The 23765-nt window shown below is 46.2% G+C and overlaps 1 protein-coding gene across 7 annotated transcripts in view; it reads right to left on the bottom strand.

Moving 5' to 3' along the window:
* The window catches only part of LOC144784933 (exocyst complex component 1-like), a 1012560-nt gene that overhangs the window by 128953 nt on the left and 859842 nt on the right, over nucleotides 1-23765 (bottom strand). For all 7 annotated transcript variants that reach the window (XM_078664046.1, XM_078664044.1, XM_078664045.1 and 4 more), the window contains one exon: nucleotides 20346-20467. In XM_078664046.1, coding sequence (XP_078520172.1) covers nucleotides 20346-20467 — 122 coding nt within the window. The remainder of the gene's footprint in view (nucleotides 1-20345; nucleotides 20468-23765) is intronic.

Below are 23765 nucleotides of genomic sequence, written 5' to 3'. Positions count from 1 at the left end.
GTTAGGCTTAACCACTGAACAGTACAGGTTAATGTTCAGAGAGACCCAGAAGACACAGACTCAGGACTGGTCTGAATTTGTTGAATGTGCCACTAAGGCTCTGGAGGGCTGGTTGCTGGGAAGTAAGGTTACAGACTATGAAGGATTGTACAATTTGCTTATGAGAGAACACATTTTAAATAATTGTCAGAACCAGCAGTTGCATCAACATTTGGTTGACTCAGATCTGACCTCCCCCAAGAATTGGGAAAGAGGACAGACAAATGGGTTAGAACCAGAGTTAAGCAAAAGAACCAGAACCAGAACCAGGGTGGTGACCAAAAGAAAACAGACCAGAAGGGTGGGGAGCAGAAAGCTAAAGACCAGAAGTCTTCAACAGGGCCCCAAACTAATACTGAGGGTGGGTCCCAAACTTCCAAGAAGAAGAAGAAAGAAGGTCAAAGAAAACCCTGGTGTAGTACTTGTAAAAAAACCTCTCACTGGACCAGTGAGTGCAAAAAGGGTGGAGCCCCCAACACTGCAGCCCCTAAGGCACCTGCACCCAATAGTACAGTCAGCAGTGTTGGTCCACAAACTAGTAGGTATCACCTTGGGAACTGAGGGAGAGTCTGGCCTAGTCAGAACCCCTACACAGGCTGTTCTGATTTGTGATGTGGACATAGATTTGTCCACTACTGTCAGCCCCAGTAATCTGGGCAAGTACAGACAGACGCCTTTGATTAATGAAAAAGTGGCTCAAGCATACAGGGACACATGTGCCAGTGTCACCATGGTGACACCTAACTTTGTGGACCCTGGACAATACATACCAGGTGACAATTACCTGGTGACCAATGCCAGCAATGTCACTACTACACATAGTGTGGCAATTGTGAATTTCTCCTGGGGAGGGGTAACTGGCCTAAAACGAGTTGTGGTTAGTGCAGATCTCCCAGTTGAATGTTTGTTGGGCAATGACCTGGAGAGCTCTCTATGGTCAGAAGTTGAGTACAGGACTCATGCAGAGATGTTAGGGATATAATCACATGTGCTTGCTGTGACCAGGTCACAGGCCAAAAAGTGCCTCTCTGAACCTCAGGTCTTAGATCCTGGAACAATGGACCAAGCACCTTCCAAGAAGAACAGGAGGGTAAAGGCTGTGCCTTCCCAACTGCCTACAAGTGAGGATCAGCCTTCACAGGAAGATGATCTTGAGACCCCCTGAAGGAACTGTCCCTGAAGAACTTGAACCTGATCAGGTTGAGTTTCTGGGGACAGGGGGACCTTCTAGGGCAGACTTGGGGCAGGCTCACTTAACCTGTCCTTCTTTTGAACCCCTCAGACAGCAGGCTGCTGCTGAGGCTGCTGGGAATGCTCAAGGTACCCATAAAGTGTATTGGGATGATGGGCTACTTTATTCAGAGGGTAGAGACCCCACGCCTGGTACAACCAGGAGGTTGGTTATACCTCTGCCATTTAGGGGCTTCCTTCTAACCTTGGCCCATGATATTCCTTTAGCAGGACACCTAGGCCAGAACAAGACTTGGGACAGGCTTGTCCCTCACTTTCACTGGCCTCACATGTCTGAAGATACAAAGGAGTTTTGTCGCTCCTTTGTAACCTGCCAAGCCAGTGGCAAAGCAGGTGGAACAACAAAGGCCCCCCTGATACCACTACCTGTGGTGGGGGTCCCCTTTGAAAGAGTGGGGATTGATATTGTAGGTCCAATGGATCCCCCTACAGCATCTGGGCACAGATTCATACTGGTGGTGGTGGACCATTCCACCAAGTTACCCAGGGCAATTCCCCTTAGGACCACAACAGCTCCTGTTGTGGCCAGGGCCTTACTTGGAGTTTTCTCCAGAGTGGGGTTTCCTAAGGAGGTAGTATCTGATAGAGGTGCCAACTTCATGTCAGGATACTTAACAGCTCTGTGGAAGGAATGTGGTGTCAACTACAAGTTCACCACTCCCTATCATCCACAATGCAATGGGCTTGTTGAAAGGTTCAACAAGACCCTAAAGGGTATGATCAAAGGATTACCAGAAAAGCTCAGGCGCAGATGGGACATCCTTCTACCCTGCCTTCTGTTTGCTTACAGAGAGGTCCCACAATAGGGGGTTGGCTTCAGCCCCTTTGAATTGTTGTTTGGGCACCCTGTAAGAGGACCCCATGTGTTTAGTGAGGGAAGGATGGGAGTTACCTCTCAGAAAACCCAAGCAAGACATAGTGGACTATGTACTTGGTCTCCGCTCCAGGATGGCTGAGTATATGGAGAAGGCATCCAAAAACCTTGAGGCCAGCCAAGAATTACAGAAAGCTTGGCATGACCAAAAGGCTGTCTTGACTAAGTACCAGCCTGGACAGAAAGTATGGGTGTTGGAGCCAGTGGCCCCAGCAGCACTCCAAGACAAGTGGTCTGGACCCCATACTATCATTGAAAAGAAGGGAGAGGTTACCTACTTGGTGGACCTAGGAACTCCCAGGAGCCCCCACAGGGTGCTCCATGTTAACAGACTGAAGGCATATGTTGACAGGGCAGACATGGGCTTGCTCATGGCTACAGATGAGGGGCAGGAGGAAGAGAGTGACCCTCTCCCAGACCCGCTGACTCAGAACCCTGAAGATGGCTCAGTTGATGGTGTGGCCTTAGATGGCAGCCTCATTGAACATCAGCAAAATGACTGTAGACAAGTTTTGCAGTCATATAGACATATGTTCTCATTGACACCCAGTCAGACTAACTGGTGTACCCATGCGCTGGATCCCGACCGAGACCAGGAAGACTGTCACCCAGGCACTCGTCACCAGCCGACTGGACTACGGAAACGCCCTCTATGCCGGAACCACAGCCAAGCTACAGAAAAGACTCCAGCGCATCCAGAACGCCTCCGCCGACGCATCCTGGATGTCCCCCGACGCAGCCACATCTCCAGCCACCTGAGGAACCTGCACTGGCTCCCCGTCGACAAGAGGATCACGTTCCGGCTCCTCACCCACGCACACAAGTCTCTCCACGACCTGGGCCCCAAGTACCTCAACGACCGCCTGACCTTCTACACGCCCACCCGCCAGCTACGGTCCACCAGCCTCGCCCTCGCAGCCGTACCACGCATCCGAAGAGCCACCGCCGGAGGAAGATCCTTCTCTTACCTGGCTGCCAAGACTTGGAACTCCCTCCCCATCCACCTTCGGCTGACCCAGGACCATCTCGCCTTCAGGAAACAACTCAAGACCTGGCTGTTCGAGCAGTAGCATACCCCTCCCCCCAAGCACCTTGAGACCCTCCCGGGTGAGTAGTGCGCTATACAAATGGCATGATTGATTGATTGATTGATTGTGGTGGACACTGGTGACAGTCTTCCTGTGAAAAACAAGATTTACAGGCAACCTGACCATGTCAGGGACTGTATAAAGACTGAGGTGCAAAAGATGCTGGAATTAGGTGTTATTGAGCCTTGAGAGAGCCCCTGCGCTAGCCCAGTGGTTCTGGTCCCCAAACCTCACACCAAAGATGGCAAGAGAGAGATGAGGTTCTGTGTGGATTACAGAGGACTCAATGCTGTCACCAGGACAGATGCACACCCTATTCCAAGGGCAGATGAGCTCATAGACAAATTGGCTTCTGCCAAGTATTTGAGCACATTTGACTTGACAGCTGGCTATTGGCAAATCAGGTTAGCTGAGGAGTCTAAAGCCAAAACTGCATTTTCTACCCCAGGTGGGCATTACCAATTTGTGGTGATGCCCTTTGGCTTGAAAAATGCACCTGACACCTTCCAAAGGTTGGTGAATCAAGTCCTTACTGGGTTGGATGACTTTTGCACAGCATATCTGGATGATATTGCTGTCTTCAGCTCCACCTGGGAGGATCACCTGGTCCACCTGAAGGAAGTGCTAGAGGCTCTGCAAAAGGCAGGCCTCACTATCAAGGCCACAAAGTTCCAGATAGGGCAGAGTAAAGTTGTATACTTGGGCCACCTTGTAGGTGGAGGCCAAGTTCAACCACTGGAGAGTAAGATCCAGACCATAAAGGACTGGTCCCCTCCAACTACCCAGACCCAGGTCAGAGCATTCTTGGGCCTGACTGGGTACTACAGGAAGTTTGTTAAGAACTATGGGTCCATTGTGACTCCTCTTAATGACCTGACATCAAAGAAGATGCCCAAAAAGGTTCAGTGGACAGTAAACTGTCAAAAGGCATTTGATGACCTGAAGAAGGCCATGTGCTCTGCACCTATCCTGAAGAGTCCTGACTACTCAAGAGAGTTCATTGTCCAAACAGATGCTTCTGAGTTGGGAGTGGGAGCTGTGCTTTCACAACTTAATGTAGATGGTCAAGACCAGCCCATTGCTTTTATTAGCAGAAGGCTGACCCCCAGAGAGAAACGTTGGTCAGCCATTGAGAGGGAGGCCTTTTGTTGTGGTGTGGGCCCTGAAGAAGTTGAGACCATACTTGTTTGGCACTCACTTCAAGATTCAGACCGACCATAAGCCCCTCTTATGGCTTAATCAGATGAAGGGTGAAAACCCCAAACTGCTCAGGTGGTCCATTTCCCTACAGGGGATGGACTTTACAGTGGAGCACCGCCCAGGGACTGACCATGGTAATGCAGATGGTCTCTCCAGGTACTTCCACTTAGAACATGAAGACACAACTGGTTAAGGTTAGTCTAATGTCCCTGCATTTGGGGGGGGGGGGGGTTGTGTAGGAGAGTAGGGTCTGCTATCCTATGGTCACCCCAAATTTTTGCTTTTTGCTTCACTGGTTTATGACTTAATGTGGCTGTGGGCCTGCTAATCAGACCCACAGCCTGCTGTTCTCTCTCTAAATTAATGCCAATGCACACCAGGTGCGTTACGAATTGGAACTGGTTCACCTTATTGGCCCCTGTAACAGTGTACCCAGGTAATAGGTGTTTCCAAGGGCTGCAGCATGTATTATGCCACCCCTGGCCTGGCCTCCATATTTGACACAACTGGCTGATCACTCAGCTGGGGTAAGTCGGTGTAATCACCCCTTACTTAGGTATAGTATGTCTATATCTAACTTAAAAGGGACACATATGTTCCTATCAGCCACTCCTATGGAAGGCCTCATCAATCCTGGAGGCAGAGTGCTTGGAAATATGTGAGATGGTGCTCTAGCATGAGCTGAGCCTGTCTGCAGCTTTCGGAACCACGTCCTTTAGCTGTTCCATGATACTGCCATACCATATACTCTTAAGTGCATTATGAACCTCGCGGTTAAATGCTATCTTTGATTTGGCTTTATCAAATCATGTCGAGTAAGGTGTCATACGAATTGGAATACTACCCCCTTGCCAGTTCTGGCGACGGGGGTAGCATTCCACCCTTCTAGAGGGACACGACATGTACATAACCTGAAACCCGGGTAAAGTTAAACATGAGCCTCAGCATCACAAAATGGATGCTGCCACCACAGACACAAGTCTGACCTCCTGCTGCTGGGAGTCCTTCCAGCGAGGGAGGCTTGGACAAAGGGTTTCCTGCCTTGGGAGGTGCTAGCACCACCCCGGACAGGATTTTGTGTATTGGGTAGGACAGGGCTAAATAGAATGAGACATGCCTGGGGCACACAAGGTGTCCCTGTGCATAAGCCAGTCCAAACCGGTGCTGGGGCTTCACAGCCCCAGTTTTAGCGCCGAGATGGACAAAGGAAAGGGGGTGTAGCCACCCCCCTTCCTGGTCCCACCCAGAGGAGGGACCTAGCAGGTAATCCGGCCCCTAGATTTGGAATAAGAGTAGGAGCTGTGTCCCAAGACTTCAGATCATCCTGAACTCGACTTGAAACTAAGAAGAAAACTGGACTTCGACATTCTGCTGCACAGAAGACTGAAGAGAATCTCCCTTGTGGCCAAGGAGTGACCACCCTGTGAATACAGGCACCAACCAGCAACTCGACGTCTGCTTTGACACCGCCTCCCGCCGGAGCTCGAGCCCAGAGCCCGACAAGACCTAGATTCCCAGACATCTCACAGCCCGATCCACAGTCCCTGAAAAGAGGAGACCCGTAGGGGCACCGAGAGACGTGGGACCGGCCATCTTGAAAGACACCCGAGAAGCTGACTGCGCAGCACCCGAGGCTTCCTCAACGCTGTGCTTTGGGGTTTGAGAAGCCCCACCACGGAGCAGCATTTGCACCAAAGATCAGCCCCCCAGCATCTCGCCGATCTGCGTGGGGCCCTTTTGCACTTTGCCACTCGACGCGCCATCCCGGTCACTTGCCACGTGGCTAGTGGCCATCTTGGCGACGAAATCTACGATCTACACCGCTGGTCTGGTTGCTCCAGACTGGCCCTCGCTCCTGTAAAAAGGAGCAGCCCCTCTGACCTTGCTGGTCCGAGAAATAAGCTTTCTTCACTTCCTGCGTGGCTTGCATTAGCCAAGGCCTGTTTGCTCCAATCAAGTTGCCGACACCGCCATCAGCTAGAGCCTTTGTGGGACAGCTCGTGATCAACTCCTGGACATCCTCGACCTCTTCGGGTCCACGTGGCTGCGGGGACAAGCTGCACCTCTTCACCTGTTTGCACCCGACATCGCCTGGTTCCATCCTGGTTCCACGGTAGTCACTGGCTAGTGACTTTGAACATTGTCCCCTCTGCTTTCAGGTCTTCACCTCTTCAGATCCATCCTTGGATCCATCGGAACTCTCCTGGACGACCCGCCTGCAGCATCTTCATCTCTAGGCACCATCGACCTGCGTGACGAAACCCGACACTACTTGGCACCTGTGCACCTGCTTCCTGTGGGTGAGGTAACTCAGCAACCCCGGTGTTTCTACACTGGTACACACCTCTAGTGCCTAGATCTAAAGTTTTGTCCTTCTAGGTCAGTCGGAAGGTTCGTAAAACAGTAACTTTATAACTTTTACGCACCATTGACATTGCATTGGTGCATGCGTGCACTTTAAGCACTGCACCCGAGTCCCGCGGACCTTTCCCGACTTCTTCACTGTTAGTCCCGAACAGCTCCAGCGATTCCCCAGGCCCTAGGCATATTTCCTTTCCAATTGGTGGTTCTTATACCACTATTTTAGTATATGGTTTGAGTGGCCCCTAGGGCTCATCCATATTGTGCAACTTTTGTGTATTTAAACTGTGTTTTGTTTTAACGCATTTGCTTCTGTGCTCATAAAGAGTATAGGGGATATTTGTAGTAAATAAATATATATATATTTTCAATATATATCTGTGTGGTGTCCTTTCATTTGGTATTCAAGGGGATTGTGTATGGTAAAACAGCTTGCTTCACATGCCTTTACAGAGTTTAGCCTAAGACTGCTTTGTCCACGCTACTAGGATAGCTGGTCTATAAGGTTGACTTACAACCAATCATCATAAGGGTTGCTTAGCATGGTACAAGGTGATCACTAGAACTAGTGAGCATCATATACCAGGCCAACTTCTCACATCAAGGATAAAGATACGGCTCTAGGATGCTGGAGCTAGAGCTGCTTCTCTGCCACACCAATTAGAAGGGCAGAATAGGAGGAAACCTGTTGTCGTGCATCACCCCGCAGTCGACCTCTGCCCTTTCCCCAATAGGCTCTGTACAAGGGATTTGTCTTCTATTGCTGCTGCTGCGGCTGTTGCTTGGCAAGCTCCTTCCAAAGCCACAAAACTTGCCGAACTGTCCAAAGCTCCTGGGCTGAGTCTGAAGTCCCAATGACCTTGCTGTGGCTTTACTGTCTTTAAAGCGCTGGAGCAGCAAATCCACTTTAGCCCCAAACAGGTGAGATCCATCAAATGGCAGAGCCAGTAATGTATTGTGGACATCAGGAGAGAACCCTAACCCACGCAACCAAGCGTGCCTCCTAGTAGCCACAGACGAACCCATCTCCCTGGCTCTGGAATTGGCCGTGTACAGACCTGACTATATCATCTGGTGGGCAGCAGCTTGGGCATTCAAAACCACCTCTGAGAAATGCCCTTGTACCTCCTCTGGCAATTTTGGGACCACCTCCCTGGCTGAGTCCATGAGGGCGTCGATGTAGCGACTCAAAAGGCATGTGGATTTTGTGGACTCGAGACCATACTGCCTGACTAGAACACTTTCTTTGTAGATTGATGCATGCATTTTGACTCCCTATCCGCAGGCGTAGATGAGAGGAACCTGCAGACTGCCTCAAGGAGCATGAAGCCTGGACCACCAAGCTTTCTGGCGAAGGATGGGTGGACAGAAAAGCAGATACCCCGGAGCAACCTTAACCTCCTTGCCACAGTCATGGAAACCGCTGGAGAAGACATCAGCTTCTGCCAGACATCGAGAATGGGCTCTGTCAATGCCTCATTAAAGGGAAGTAAAGGCTATGAAATAAGGGAAGGAGAACGGAGCACCTGTGTCAGAATATTAGACTTTAACTCTGCTGTAGGAAGCGGCAATTCCAAGAGATCCGCAGTCTTTCTGATCACAGCGTGATATGTGGTCACCTCCTGCATCAGCAGACCCATTAGAGATTAAAGCTCCCATTCAGGAATGGTATGTAGGCCCCTCCTATAAACCCTCAAAATCCGGGTCAGGATCCACAATCTCCCCTTCCTCAGCTTCTGCATGTTCCGTCTGGTACTCTTTTTCTTCCAATAGTCGTTTCGCCTCTCTCCAAGACCTCATCCTTGGAATAGGCGGTGGTGGTGCCATACACTGTGCTAGTGACTTTGGGATCGGCGTCAAATGTAGGTCCACAAGAACAGAAGTCGAAGCCAGTCGAAGTTGAGTTGGCGCCGGTTTGGAAACAGACGGCACCGGGGATGAACGATCCCGAGGAACTTGCCCCTCCAAAGACTGCAACGGCGTCGAAAATCTTGATGTCGGAAGAGGACAACTCCCTTGATCCATAGACATGAAAGTCATGAGGAAAGTGAGGTGACAAACCTTCCAGGGAATATGCCAACGGACCCATGGGGCCAACAGGCGCACCAGTAGGGTTTGCTGCTCTGGCGAACAAGCCAAACATCGCATTAAAAAAATGCAACGGAGCCGAACCCTGAGTAGGGAAAGCAGGATACATCGGATCCGGTAGTACAGGCAGTACAGGCTATAGAACCCGGTGGAAGTCGGTGGAATCTCTACTTTCAGAGACGGGGCTGGAGTCAGCTCAGGGGAAGGAGTCAGAGAGATCTCATCCCTGTGATGACGTCTGGGACACGAGACACTGACTTGAGTCACATCCTTCGACGAACGGTGCCGAGAACCATGGTGCCGCTTTTTTTATGTTTTTACGACGACCTCGAAGTGTGTGGAGTCGGAGGCTTCAAATGGGTCGTTGACTTCCTGTGACCCCTTTCTTGCTTCTTGGCCATGAATTATTTGACCTTTCTCTCCTTCAGCGCTTTAGGATTCAGGCGCTTGTACGAAGTACATGTCCCATCGCCATAAACAGTCTTCATGGGGTCAGTGATGGACTTCTAGTCCCTACATTCTCTGCATGGCTTGAAACCTGATTTTCTGGGAGTAGTCATCCTCAATAGCTACAAATTCACAACAGTCCACAACAAAGAAACTCCCAGTAGTGGAGAGCCTGGTAAAAAAATGTTACTCGTTGATTGCATGGAAAAAAGGGAACTGACGTCAACACGCCAACGAGGTCTTCTTATGGCTCCGATGACGTCATACGGAGTCGCGTGTGGAGATGTAACATTGTGACATTCTCGTTGACGTGGGAGAGCTGAGGAGAAAAGTTTCTGTGGAATGCTGCGCATTAGATAATTCAAAAGGTGAGGAATCCACAAGCAAGATGTATCTATCAGAATGAGGTACTCTGTGCAGAGAGTCCAGGCAAACCCCAAAGGAATTACAGAGGCACAAATGACACCCCAAATGCTCTCTTTTGTGGTACTGTGGGCGAGCAGTTAGGCATATCAGAGGGTAATGCTAAAGATGTATTGCATATACAATGGCAATAAACGAGGTACGCACTCAATAAAGAAATCTGACACTAATTAATAAAAAGAACACATATTGTTATTTAGGACTTAAGGTGAGAGTGGGAGAGGTGTGGTGCAGCAGTCAGAGCAGCTGACTCTGGAGTGTGGGGCTCACGCACGGTGCAATCGCTGGCGGCAGCTCAGCTCAGCATCATGTGACTCTGGAAAATAGCTCACTTAGGGCCAGATGTAGGTAATTCCTATTTACCGACTCCTAAATACCGACTCATACCGAATCGGTATTTAAGAGTCGGTAAATAGGAAGGAGGCAGATGTAGGTAAAAAATTACCGAATCTGTAAGAGTCGGTATTTACCGAATCTGTAAATACTGATTCGGTATTTCACATTGATTCCTATGGGCCTTGAAGCCCATAGGAATCAATGTGAAATACCGATTCGGTATTTACAGATTCGGTAAATACTGAATCCTGCAAGGGTGCAGGGGGTGTCACTTTGACACCCTCTAGCACCCCAAGTACAGGCATGTGTGCCATGTGGCACGCATACATGCCCTAAGGGCATGTCTGTGTGTCACATGGCACAGGTGTGCATGCACAGATGTGCATGCACACCTGGATTCGGTATTTTACCACCCAATAGGATTGGGTGGTAAAATACCGATTCTTAAGGGCCTGTGGCACTCTTAGGAGTGTCACCTACATATGGATTTACAGAATCGGTATATTTACCGATTCGGTAAAATACCAAAGTGGTAAATTTACCGAATCGGTAAATATACCGATTCTGTAAATTCAGACACTCCTACATCTCAAAAGCCAAATACTGGTCGGTAACGGCCGAAATCGGCCGTTACCGACCGGTATTTGGCGACCTACATCTGGCCCCTAATCTCCCCAACGGCCCCCAGCGCCTTAACATCCCTAGGGGCGATTAGTTCATGCTTTATAATTACCGGCTACATACATACAATAAGTATGGGGGAAAGGTCCAAGAACACACCAACAAGTCACTACGGGAGGCTCTGGGGTGTCTGGGTCAGAGATGTGTCACGGTGCCCCATTCACTTCAATGGGAGAACGATCCGGTTACAAAGAGGCTGCAAGCTGGGGGTTCAGACCCGGGGACCACACAGGGGGGCTTGACCTTTGAGATCCTCCGACACACAGGAATACTCTTGAACGGACAGGAGCAAACCAATCGGTCCATGACCCAGAGGGTATCAACACCCTGTTTCGTGACAATTATGAATCCCTGTATAAGGCACCCTCCCAGGTCCTACAAGTAGAAAAGAGAGCTTTACTGTCCCAGATGCCACTTGTCACACTGGATCCACAAGTGAAGACAACTCTAGGTTGCCCCATCGAGACTCAGGTAATCCAGATGGCAATCAAGAGCATGGCCATTGGAAAGACCCCAGGCCCAGATGCGGAATTTTAATCTGTATATGCTCCGAAACTGGCTTCCCGCCTGGAGATCATATATGCAGAATCGTTGCGACTTGGGTGAATTCCTGCATCGGTCAGAGATGCACTGGTGGTTCCTGTCCCAAATATTCACCCTGAATGGGGCTTGGTTCTCTGATTTTTGGCCTCTCTCTATGCTCAACATGGATTTTAAAATCTTGAGCAAGATACTAGTGCCCGTTTATTACTGTATATGACCACGCTAATCTATACAGACCAAAACGGCTTTATTCCGACACTAAGCACCTCCAACAACTTGGTAGACTGTATTCAGTGCTGTACCATCCCGATGTGAGGCTCCTCCCTGGGGCAGCCCTTCTGTCAATAGATCTTGAGAAGGCCTTTGATACTGTTAGATGGGACTTTTTATTTAGAACAATGATGCACATGGGTCTGGGTGATGACTGGGTAAAAAGGGTGAGGGTACTTTACAAGCATCCCACGGTCAGGATCTAGACAGGTAAGGTAGTCTCTGCACAATATTGAATCTTACGCGGTACCCAACAGGGATGCCCAATGTCACCCCTCCTGTTTGTGCTGGTGATAGAGGCACTGTAGCGTTGTTTCGTTAGGGAGGCGGAGGAGTGGGTTTGACAGTGGGTGGCCATGACCATACAATTTCACTTTATGCAAATGACCTCCTGATTTACCTTAACGACGCAGTAGGGGGTTCTGAGGTAGCACTGTTCTTATTAGCCAGATTCAAACACATGTCCGGTTTACGGGTCAACAGAAACATGAGCTATCTATTTCCAATGTCGCCGACCAGCCCTGCCCTATGGATCTCCCAATGCATCTCAACTGGGCTTCATCCACTTTTAAATACCTAGGGATACATGTCTTCCACTCACTGGAGGATCTGCGGGAGGGGAACATGGGACGGGCACTTAGATCTCTTACAGCCTGTGTCTCATTCTGGCGCTCCCTGCGACTTCCGATCATGGCCCGAATTTCATCGTCAAAGATTGTCATGGTACCGCTTTTGCTATATTTCTTTGTCAATCTCCTGACAGGGGTGCCCGCAGGATGTTTCCGACAGTTTGACTCCCTACTACGAGACCTCATATGGGAAAGGGGGCAATAGAGGGTGTCCTTTGCCACACTGCAGGGTCCCATGACAGAAGGTGTCCTGGGAGTACCGAATTTTCAGCTCTATTTCTTGGCCTCACAATTTCAGTGGCTGGCCCAGTGGCTAGAAGTCCCTGAAGGAACGACCTTTACAAATGCTGGACACTGCACTCCCCTGTTGTTGGCCAAAATACTTAACGCGACAGTGGTAATCCCCTACCAATCCCTGTTGCAGACCATTGCCTTGCATTGTTGCAGATGCTGTATGGTGAAACGGCCGGGGACTCCCCTATATGGCCTGGCCCTGACCCTGATCGGTTTACCACAAGGCAACCTCAAAAAGATATTTACCCCAGAACAGTTGCCACCCTGGACCGAGGTGGGACTAGAAATGGTGGGGGACTGTTACCAGCAGTCTGTCCTGACCCCCCTGTAGGACCTGGTCGAAAGCAATAGTCTTCAAGCGGGACAATTCCTCCAATACAAAGCCTTGATACGATCATTCAAGGCGCTGTGGGGTAAAGGACCTAGTCGAAAGCAATAGTCTTCAAGTGGGACAATTCCTGCAATACAAAGCCTTGATACGATTATTCAAGGCGCTGTGGGGTAAAGGACCTGGTCGGAAGCAATAGTCTTCAAGTGGGACAATTCCTGCAATACAAAGCCTTGATACGATTATTCAAGGCGCTGTGGGGTAAAGGACCTGGTCGAAAGCAATAGTCTTCAAGCGGGACAATTCCTCCAATACAAAGCCTTGATACGATTATTCAAGGCGCTGTGGGGTAAAGGACCTAGTCGAAAGCAATAGTCTTCAAGTGGGACAATTCCTGCAATACAAAGCCTTGATACGATTATTCAAGGCGCTGTGGGGTAAAGGACCTGGTCGAAAGCAATAGTCTTCAAGCGGGACAATTCCTCCAATACAAAGCCTTGATACGATTATTCAAGGCGCTGTGGGGTAAAGGACCTGGTCGAAAGCAATAGTCTTCAAGTGGGACAATTCCTGCAATACAAAGCCTTGATACGATTATTCAAGGCGCTGTGGGGTAAAGGACCTGGTCGAAAGCAATAGTCTTCAAGTGGGACAATTCCTGCAATACAAAGCCTTGATACGATTATTCAAGGCGCTGTGGGGTAAAGGCCAGGATGAACCCAAGACTCATGTAGTATTACAGTCCATACTTACCCTGGGTAGGGATCAACACCAGGTAAAATAGTTTTACGCCTCATTGTCGGAGATATCCCATACCCCTCTTCAAAAATTGCATGGCAAATGGGAGATTGCACTGAACAGGGAACTTCCAGCCGCAAATGGAACAAAATCTTAGCATACCCCAAAAAGGTTTCCTGCAATACTAGGATGAAATACATACAGTTCAACTCCACCCATATGACATATGTAAATGTAAATGTAATGTGTTGGATTTGTAAAGCGCACAGCTGCCCGTGGGCGTCCCGGCGCTTGCTTAGGGAACCCGTCCTGGTATTCCCCTGTGAGAAACCCCGGCAGGGTGTCCACAAGGTGAAAGCCAGGCATCCCGCCGCGAGGGGCCGTAGTGGAGATTAAGCAAGCTATTGCCCAGAGTCGCAGAGTGTGACCCCGTGGGTTGAGTAGGCACCAGAGCGAGAATTGTCGAGTCCGTGGAATTTTGAGCCCGAGAACTGCTGAGGCAGGGAATCGAACCCTGGTCCACGGTCGATCTCAGCTTCCAGGTCTGCCGCCTCTAACCACTGAGACATATATGACGCCCCATAGAATCTGGGTACCTTACGGGAGTGACATACGAGACTGCCAGAGATGCGACCTAGTGATGCTGACTTTATCTACATGACGTGGGACTGCGCCATAGTAAACAGATTCTGAGACGATGTTTTTGGGATGACGGGGACAGCGGTGGGGCGCACACTTAAACACACGATTGAAACCTGCATACTGGGACTCTTCCCTCGGCCGCCCAAATGGAAAGTGGGCAAAAGGTTTGTAGACCTAGCCTTAGTCTGGACAAAAAGGAGGACAGCATTAGCCTGGAAATCAACAAGGGGACCTACAATAGGAGACTGGAAACGGGATGTGACACACTGGGTGGGAGCAGAGGGGAGAGCCCTTGCCAGAGAAGATGCATGGGGGATTCGATGACACCCCATGGCAGACCTCTGGAATGAGGTCTTGGAGTTTTGAGAACACCCTGAAAGATATCAATCCCAAACGGGTGAGGATCAATCTAGCCCTGGTTCATAGAGCGGCCATAGACAGTCACTTCGAGTAATGGGGCAGTCAAAGTTCTCAGGAGCCCCGCCCCTCCCCCCACGCCATAGTACAGCCCCCCCCCCCGGCCTGAATACTCCTGGTAACAACTGGCTCCTGGCCAGGATGGTGTGTTGATGTACACACTTGGGGAACGGAGGACCCCTGGATCTTCCTCCCTTCCTATACCCTTGACGAAAAACGACACTTATACGGCACCCAGCACAGTTATTGGGTTCATGTTTCATCCTTTTCTTTCCACTGAGTTGCCCTCTCTGGGTCACCTTTTTCCAGCAGCTCCCTTTCTCATGACAGGCTGCATGCTCTAGTAGTTAACTAACTGCGCACTGACCCATCAAACCTCCTGGCACACTACACCCCCCCCCCGGGGTTACACACGGTAACCGACCACAAGTTTGTATTACCAGCTGGACCATACATTGTAGTAATGGGAAGGTTAATGTGAAATGAATACTGAACAAGTTGGAATAATGCTCAGTCAGACAATGTTACAAACTGTACCACATGTAACATTATGAGCTGATACATGAGAAGAAGACAGCTAACTAAAATCTTAATATAAATATGTTTGAAAAAAACAGTCTCTCAATCCCTAACCCTTATGCTTCATAATGGTCCTGATTCCACCCTTTTGTTATGCACCCTACAAACCTGACATCACTTAATTTGCAACCCTCTTGTGAAAAACTAGATATATTGGATTGAATCCATGTTGCATCCCTGGTTGTGGTGGAGGGGAACGCCAAACACGACAAAGTTTACTCTTGATTGCAGAAAATAACTTCTTATTTATTTAGAAGTATGGTAAACAAAGGAGCCCACAGCATGAGCAGTTGGAAGGTAGAAAGTCAACCAGCATCGGACTACATACAAAGTTCTAATGACATAACAGAATTCCTAAAGAAACATTCTAATAATTAAATGGACAATACTTACATATAAACCAGCATACTACATACCCTCCTCCCATATAACAAAACAAATTAGTACAATACATAATCACTGAATTTGACAGGCATCCTACAATTATTGTGATCAAGTACAGATGGCATGGTAGATGAAATACCAGAACACCTAGGTGAAGTATTAGTAGAACTTTGTGGAGAACCATTAACATTAGAACAATTAGAAGAATTGGAAAATTCAAAACCAGGTCCAAAAGTAAAATCATTATCATTTTCATCCAGCATGTTAGCATAAAACTTATTGAAAATGTTTACCTGATTGTTATTAACTTTTACAATATTTTTCTTGTTCCACCAACCTTCTCTAATTGAACAGAAGATTTGGTGACTCTTGCAGACTTTATATGTTTTTTTAATGAGAACCCAATCATTAGTCTTAATGTTAGGGCAAAATGAACTATAGGAACTATCGTAAGATTTCCTTTGTAAGAGTTGTTTGTCAGCAACTCTATTCTTGATAATTTGAGTATCCAACAGAGTATTCCTTTTGTGGAGCAATTTAGAGCCAGTTTCCAAATTAGTGAACCATTTAGGTATGAGGTTGGACCTAGATTCCCTAAGAGCTTTGAAAGGCGAAACACCAGTAGTCGAGTGAGGTGTTGTCAAGTAAGCCCACATTTTCTCTTGTAGAAAAACACTTACATCAGCATTAGTTGCTAAAGCAGTTTGAACTCTTTCTTTGATAAAACGATTGGCCCTTTCTACAAGTCCATTAGAAGAAGGACTATATAGTGCAACTTGACAATGTTTAATTTCATGACTTTCCATAAAATTAGTGACTCATTCAGACAGAAAAGGTTGGCCATTATTAGTAATGACACAATTAGGGGTACCTTCAACTTTAAACAAACTTTGGAGAAATGAAATGACAGTAGATGAATTGGCAGTTTGCACAAAAGAATAATATATCCACTTAGAGTAATAATCAATGGCAACCAGACAGTACCTTTTATCTAAAGGTAGTAAGTTAAATGGTCCAGAGAAATCGAAGGCGATTTTTTCCCAAGAAGAGTTTGGAAATGGTACAGGAAGTAACGTTTTTTTGTGAGTTTTCCAATGTTTATCCGAAGCTACACAACTAGGACATTTATACACAAATACAGCAACCTGTTTATCTATCCCTGGTCACCAATAAATGTCTTTTATTCTTTTGAAGGTCGCAGAAATACCTAAATGGCCTTTTTGGCCAATATTGATGATTTTCTCTCTAAGGGATGTGGGAGGTACAAATAAACCATTCCTTATGCAAATATCATTTTCGAAAGACAATTGTTCACTAATTTGAACACATTGTTTAGCTTCATTGCTTAAGTTTTTGTTAGCAGGCCACTTGCTTTTAATGAACACTTCCACTTTTTTAAGAGTTTCATCCGTTTCCATAGCTGATAACTACTCTTCTTGCGATATGCTACCATAGGACATGGAAATAGCATCAATGATACCGACTACACAATCTTTATTAACGTCAGTTTCACCTTCACTGCAATCAGGTAGGGGAATGCGGGAAAGACAATCCGCACGGATGTTTTTACCTCCTTGAAAATATTTTACAGTGAGATTGTATTCTTGTAGTTTAGACAGTAGTCTAACTAATCTTGCTGAAGACTTCCCTAAACAATTACCAGAAAGTAAAGATACCAGGGGTTTATGGTCTGTAAAGATATCACATTGATTGCCCCAAATATAGGTCTTAAATTTCTGGACTGCCCAAACAATAGCAAGGGCCTCCCGTTCAATCGTGCTGTAGTTGCCTTCAGTTGGGGTTAGAGCACGGGATGCAAAAGCGATGGTATTTTCTTTGTCAACAACCCACTGACCAAACACTGCTCAAGACCTTCTTGAGGGCATCTACAGATACGAAAGATTTAGCGTTGGAAACAAATGGTTGTAACGCAGCAGCATTAATAACAAGTCATTTGATTTTGCCAAAAATATCACTCAAAGTGTCATTCCAATCAAACTTTACACCTTTTTAAAGCAAATCCCTTAATGGTTGTACTAATTGTGCATATCCTGGAACAAATCTGGCATAGTATTCGCAAAGTCCTAAGAATGACCTTAAAGAATCTTTATCATATGGATGAGGAGCATTTTGAATGGCTTCTATATTAGAACATTTAGGTTTGATGCCTTTGTTAGATATGATAAGACCCAAAATACTCAACCTCATTGACAAGTAATTTGCATTTATTTGCTTTTACTGTCATACCTTTGTCTTGTAAAGTTTTGAGTACATTGTTGAGTATGTGTAAATGTTCTTCTTCTGTCTCTGTGTGAATTAAGATATCGTGTTGAAATGCATGCACTTGGGTGAAATTACTAAAAACACTGTCCATAAGTTTTTGATAAACACTTGCAGCAGATGCGAGACCAAAGGGAAGTTTAAGATATTTAAACGCACCAAAAGGCATTACAAAAGCAGTAAGTGCTTGACAGTCAGGAGAAAGCAGAATCTGATGATAGACAGAATGAAGGTCTATTGTCAAAAAAAAATTAGACTTGCCAATGTTGGCTAGCATTTCTTGTATGAGGGGTAAAGGATGGCAATCAACAAGGATATTTTGATTTAGAGATCTTAAATCCACACAGAGTCTTAAATCCCCGTTCCTTTTTCCCGTAAAACTACCGGAGAAATCCATTGTGATGAATCTATTGGAGCAATGATACCTTGATTTTGAAGGTCATTAAGTAATGACTTCAAGTCATCTCTGACACTAAGTGGTACTGGTCTGACTTTATGTGTAAGGAACAGCATTCTCTTTCAAGATAATTTTGTATTTGTAACCTTTGACAGTACCAACAGTATCTTTAAATACATTAGGATAGGATTTAAGTAGATTTTCAACAATAGGAACTGGTTGATCAATGGCTAAAATAGAAGATGGTAAGTCAACTAAAATTATTGGAGGATCTTGTCCTGGGCGTAAAATAATGCCTAATCTTGCAAGGTCTTTCCAACCTACAATATCTCTGCTTTTAATAGCTATGTAAATCTTGGTTTTGATGGATCTGCCTAAACATTTTAAAATATCCCCAAAATAGCCTATGAGATCAATATCTTGTTCTCCTAATGCTTTAGGATGTATGTCAGGTGCAATCAAAGTCATAGTATTAGGCCAAAATTTGTAAAATGTCTTGTCTGCTAAAATGGTCACAGGAGCTTCTGAATTGGCCATGGCTAAAATGGTTATACCATTAATAGAAATGTCAGTTAAAGGTCCTTTAATAGGTTTGTCAGCATATTCAGGAACTTCAACAGTGACTATTAAATTGGAGAATTGGGAGTCACAGTCTTGAGTATCAGGAGTGTCTAATGCAATATTAGAGATATTGATTCTGTAGGATGATGAAGAATTTATAACACTTTTGCATAAACCTTGAAAGTGTGCAAATTTTAGGTATTTAGTATACTTTTTTCCTAAAGCGGGACAGCTTGGATTGTTTCCTATATGATTTTTGGAACCACATCTATAGCAAAACAGTTGACTTTTCTGAGGTTGGTTTCTATAAGGTTTCCTCTTGAATGTTTGTTTAGTATTGACAGTACTGAACGTTTGCTTAGTATTTATGGCACAGACAGAATTATCATCTGAAATTAAACTTACATTGGCTGAAACAGAGGGTTGGTTAGGAATGGAAGTAGTTTGGATAGCATGAGTGGAAAGGACTTTGGAAGTGACAATCGATCTTTCGATACTTTTAGCGATATCTATTATTTCAGCCAAAGTAGGGTTAATAGAAGTTAGAAGACGTTCTTGGAACTTCTTAGAGTGACAGTAAAAAACAAATTGATCTCTTATATAAATGTCTACATTGGTACCAAAATCATATTTTTCAGCTAGAACTTTGAGAGATACTATATAATCTTCTACTGATTCATCAGGAGATAGTTTACAGATAGCAAAATTAAATCTTTCCGATAAAACACTCGTGGAGTCAGAGTATTGTTTACCCATGCGTAATTTGGCTTCTATAAAAACATTCCTTGTGGCATTTTCAGCTATAGGAGGTGGGTAATGTGATACATTTTCAAAAACTCTACGGCCAGCTGTGCCAAGATGATTTAATAGTAGTGCTACTTTCCTTGAAGGTGAATAACCGTCTGCATCAATAGCTGTGAGATAATTCTCGAAATCTCTCAATCATTCAGTCCATTTTAACTCAGGTTTCCCAGGTATTTGTAAAAAAGGTGATGGTTGAATAACTCCTTGACTGGAAGCCATTGTATGAAGTTGAATTGAAGTATAAAACAATCTTTGTAAAAAAAACAAATCAATATATGAAAATATTTAAATGAAACATTAAATAAAAAAAAATATATATATATATATGTATATATATATATATATTAGAACATAAGCTCATGCAATATGTTGTACCAAATTATATATAAATAAGGTACCGTAAGGTAAGTATTGTAGAAGCCTTCAAAACGAAGTGAAGATTGATGTAAGAAAATCCAGACTTTTTGTAATTTTGAATGAATATATTCCTCTAGCGATGGAAATCGATAGTGTAAATAAACAGTACTACACTGGTCCATTAGCACAGCGTAAATCCCTCTTTTGCAGACGGTGCTGCTAAAACATATCACAAGGAACTAGAATAAGATGATCTTACGAGTGACAGACTCTTCCCCCCGTCCTCCCCCGCATGATCTGCATGGCCCATCAAGAGATGGGCCTCTGTCCTTACTCTTGCCACGATGCTGTGCTCTGATCCGTCCTTCTGGTGGCCCTCGAGCTCGGCCAGCCGCAGGTAGCTCCGGTGCAGGCTGGATGTGGAGGTAGTCAGCTTGTCCAGGCTGCCCTGCACACCTGAAGGGAGATGCAAGTTATAGCTGTTTAGGTTTGACATGTGTGGCACTTGCACTATTCATGGCAAGCATGTTGTATCTTTCACATTCCGGTCTTTGGCTCTGCCTCCTTCAGCTTTTGTCTACATTTGCTCGAGAACCATCAGCCATTGGCTTCAAACATCACATCTTGGATCAGTTCATACTAGTGTTTTAGTCTTACCGTTTTTGTATTGGATATTTAGGTGCGTTCTAGTGCACGATGGACTATTTTACCTTGCAGATCAGAGGTAAGAGGCCCAGTGGCGACAAATAATGGATGCTGCAGAAAATAAAGCACCCCCATTTTGAATAGCATTTGAGCTGTTTTTGTCTTCACTTTAGTACAACAGGTTTGATGTTAGATAAGGCATGCACACATTGTACACCTATTGGTTTTGCCAATACTTGTCTGTTAGAACTGGGGGTCTCTAGTTGGCAATGGTTTGCACCTTTGTCTGAATAGGGACCCTTTGCTTCTAGTCAGGGTAAAGGGGCTACACTCCTAAAATAACCCCTGCTCAACCCTGTGGTAGCTTAGCACGAGGAGGCAGGCCTATCTCAGACGCAGTGTGTAAAGCATGTGTGAACACATACAGTAATACAGTGAAAACACTAAAGATGGACACCACACAGGTTTTATAAAAATAAGTATTCTTTATATAGACTTAACACAAGACCCAAATGACAAAAATCCACAATACAGTTCTAGGAAAATTACTTTTAAATGGTAACAATAGGATAAGTTACTCACATGTAATCCTAGTTCTGTTTCAGGGGTATCCTCATCAAAGTCATAAGCACATGAATATTCCCGCACATGGGTGGGAATATTCATGTGCTCATGACTATTGAGGAGGATCCCCTGGAAGAGAAGCTTAGTTCAAAGTTGATGGTAAATGCGACACGTTTTTCACAAAGTACCTTTGGATGTGTAACGCAAGATAAACAAAAGATTTGCAGGGAGAGCGATGCATCAGTTCCTTGCTTCGGGGGAGGCGATGCGTCTGGTCCTCAGTGCTTGCGCTAAGTAGGCGATGCGTCTGTTCCTTACCGGAGAGGAGGTGATGCGTCGATCTTGTATTGCGTTATGGTTACGATGCGACAAGATGGCGCCTCAATGTGATGCGACGATCCGGTGTGATGCGACAAGATGGCGTCTTTGATACGGTGCGAGAACATGAAGGTGATGCGTGCACGCCCGACCCTGTGCGGCGACCCGGGGGGTCTTCCGAGCCGCGACAAGTCCTGCGACACGCTTCTCCGGTGATGCGACGGCGACCCTTGTGGTGGCGACACGCTTCTCTGGCGATGCGACGACAAACAGCTGCGATGGAGACACACTTCTCTGGTGATGAGACGGTAACCTCTGCGGTGGCGACATGCCTCTCCGGTGATGCAATAGCAACAGCTGCAGGGGCGACACGCTTCTTCTCATTGCGTTGCGCTTCCAGCTCCCAACAATAGGCAGGCGTCTGCAGACAGAATTCCCAGCAAGGAAATTTAGGGGGGAGCTGTTGGTGAAGTCTTGCATCCCTGAGACTACAGCAGGAGGCAAGCATTCTTCAAGCCCTTGGAGATTCTTCTTCAAGATGATGAAAGTTCATTAAAAGTTCCTTCTCTTTTCCTTGGCAAATAAGTAACCACTGCAGGCCAACCCCACAAAGTAGCACAATGGCACAGGGGCAGTCAAATCCTTCATCTGTTGTGGCTCCGCTCCTTGGCAAAGGTTCGTCTTGATTCCCAGAAGTGATCTGTAGTCTTGGGGTCTGGGCCCCAATATTTATATTACTAATTTATTTGTTCTCTGAAGGCAGAGAGTGTCTGTACCTGGCCAAAACTAGTTCTGTCCTCACTGGTGCAGCTTCCTGGCAGGAGGTGGAGACAGCATTGTTGAAAGCAGACCAGGCCTAGGTAGCTGAAAGGAAATCTCATCCCCCTACTCTCTATTCTATGAGGGCTCAGGGGAATGAAAGGTAATCTCCACCCCCCCTACTCTCTATTCAGCCAAGGTCCTATTCAGCCCAGCCCTGACTCATCAGGCTGCTGGAGCCCAAGCCCTCCTGTCACTCACAAGAAGCCAGACATGCAATACACAACAAGCAGAGGCAGGCTGGATGGTTAGGTAAGAAAATACCTACTTTCTAAAAGTGGTATTTTCAAACACAGAATGTAAAAATCACCTTCACTAAAAGATGTATTCTGACATTCTGAGTTCGGGCATACTAAATTTGTTTTTCTACCATGTTCCCTGGGTCAGTTAGGATTATAAGATGTTATAATCAAACTGCCCATACGGGCCTACGGGGACAGGTAGCCTTGCAATACTGAAAAACGAAAGTGGCTGTAATTTACTATCAGGACATGCCACATGCACCAGCGCATGTCCTACCTCTTACTTACAATGCACCCTGCCCCTGAGCCTACCTTAGGGGTGGCTTACATGTAGAAAAGGGAAGGTTTGGGACTGGTAAGTGGGTGCACTTACTAAGTCGACATGGCAGTACTAGACTGCACACAGGCTCTGCAATGGCAGGCCTGAGACACACTTTAAAAGCTGCTTTTGTGGGTGGCACAATCAGTGCTGCAAGCCCACTAGCAGCATTGGATCTACAGGCCCTAGGCACCCATGGTGCACTGTACTAGGGCCTGACAAGTAAATCAAATAAGCCAATCATGGAGTCACTAATCCATTACAACAATTTACAATAGGGAGCACTTGCACTGTGGCACTGAATAGCAGTGGCACAGTGCCCAAAGCATGTAAACCAGCAAAAACATATCAAAAACAGAGGAGGCAATAGCAAAAAATGGAAGGGAAATTCACGCCAATTGTACCAGGTCTAACATTTTCTTTTTTGCACGAACTGCGAGAAAAGTTAACAACTTAATAGGCAAACATCTTCATACTTCCATTGATGGGCGCCCGCCAGCAGGGGGTGCACCCTTTTAGGGTCAGGATTAGGACCCACTCGAAGATGACATGACTTCTAACAAGAACAAGTTACCTGCACCATTGACGGGCAACATACAATGAGATTTGTCGCAGAGTCCGGGCACTCCCTTGACCTGGTTTAACTGTAGAGTTTTGTCAATATAATTTCAGACGTTTCTTGCTGTTTTCAAGCACATTTACAGTGGTAGAATATTTTTGTAATTTGAGCATTTTGTACCCAGTCAACTGAAATAGTAATTGGTGTTGAATAATTTGTAATTCCTGCCACAAAAGGCCTATTGCTGTCATCTTATAACTGTTTTGTTAAGTGCAGAGAAAGACCATT

This window comes from Lissotriton helveticus, chromosome 10 (genome assembly GCF_964261635.1).
Source record: "Lissotriton helveticus chromosome 10, aLisHel1.1, whole genome shotgun sequence".
NCBI lineage: Eukaryota > Metazoa > Chordata > Amphibia > Caudata > Salamandridae > Lissotriton > Lissotriton helveticus.
Note: the sequence above shows the minus strand (reverse complement) of the source record. Positions and strands in the feature narration are given on the sequence as shown.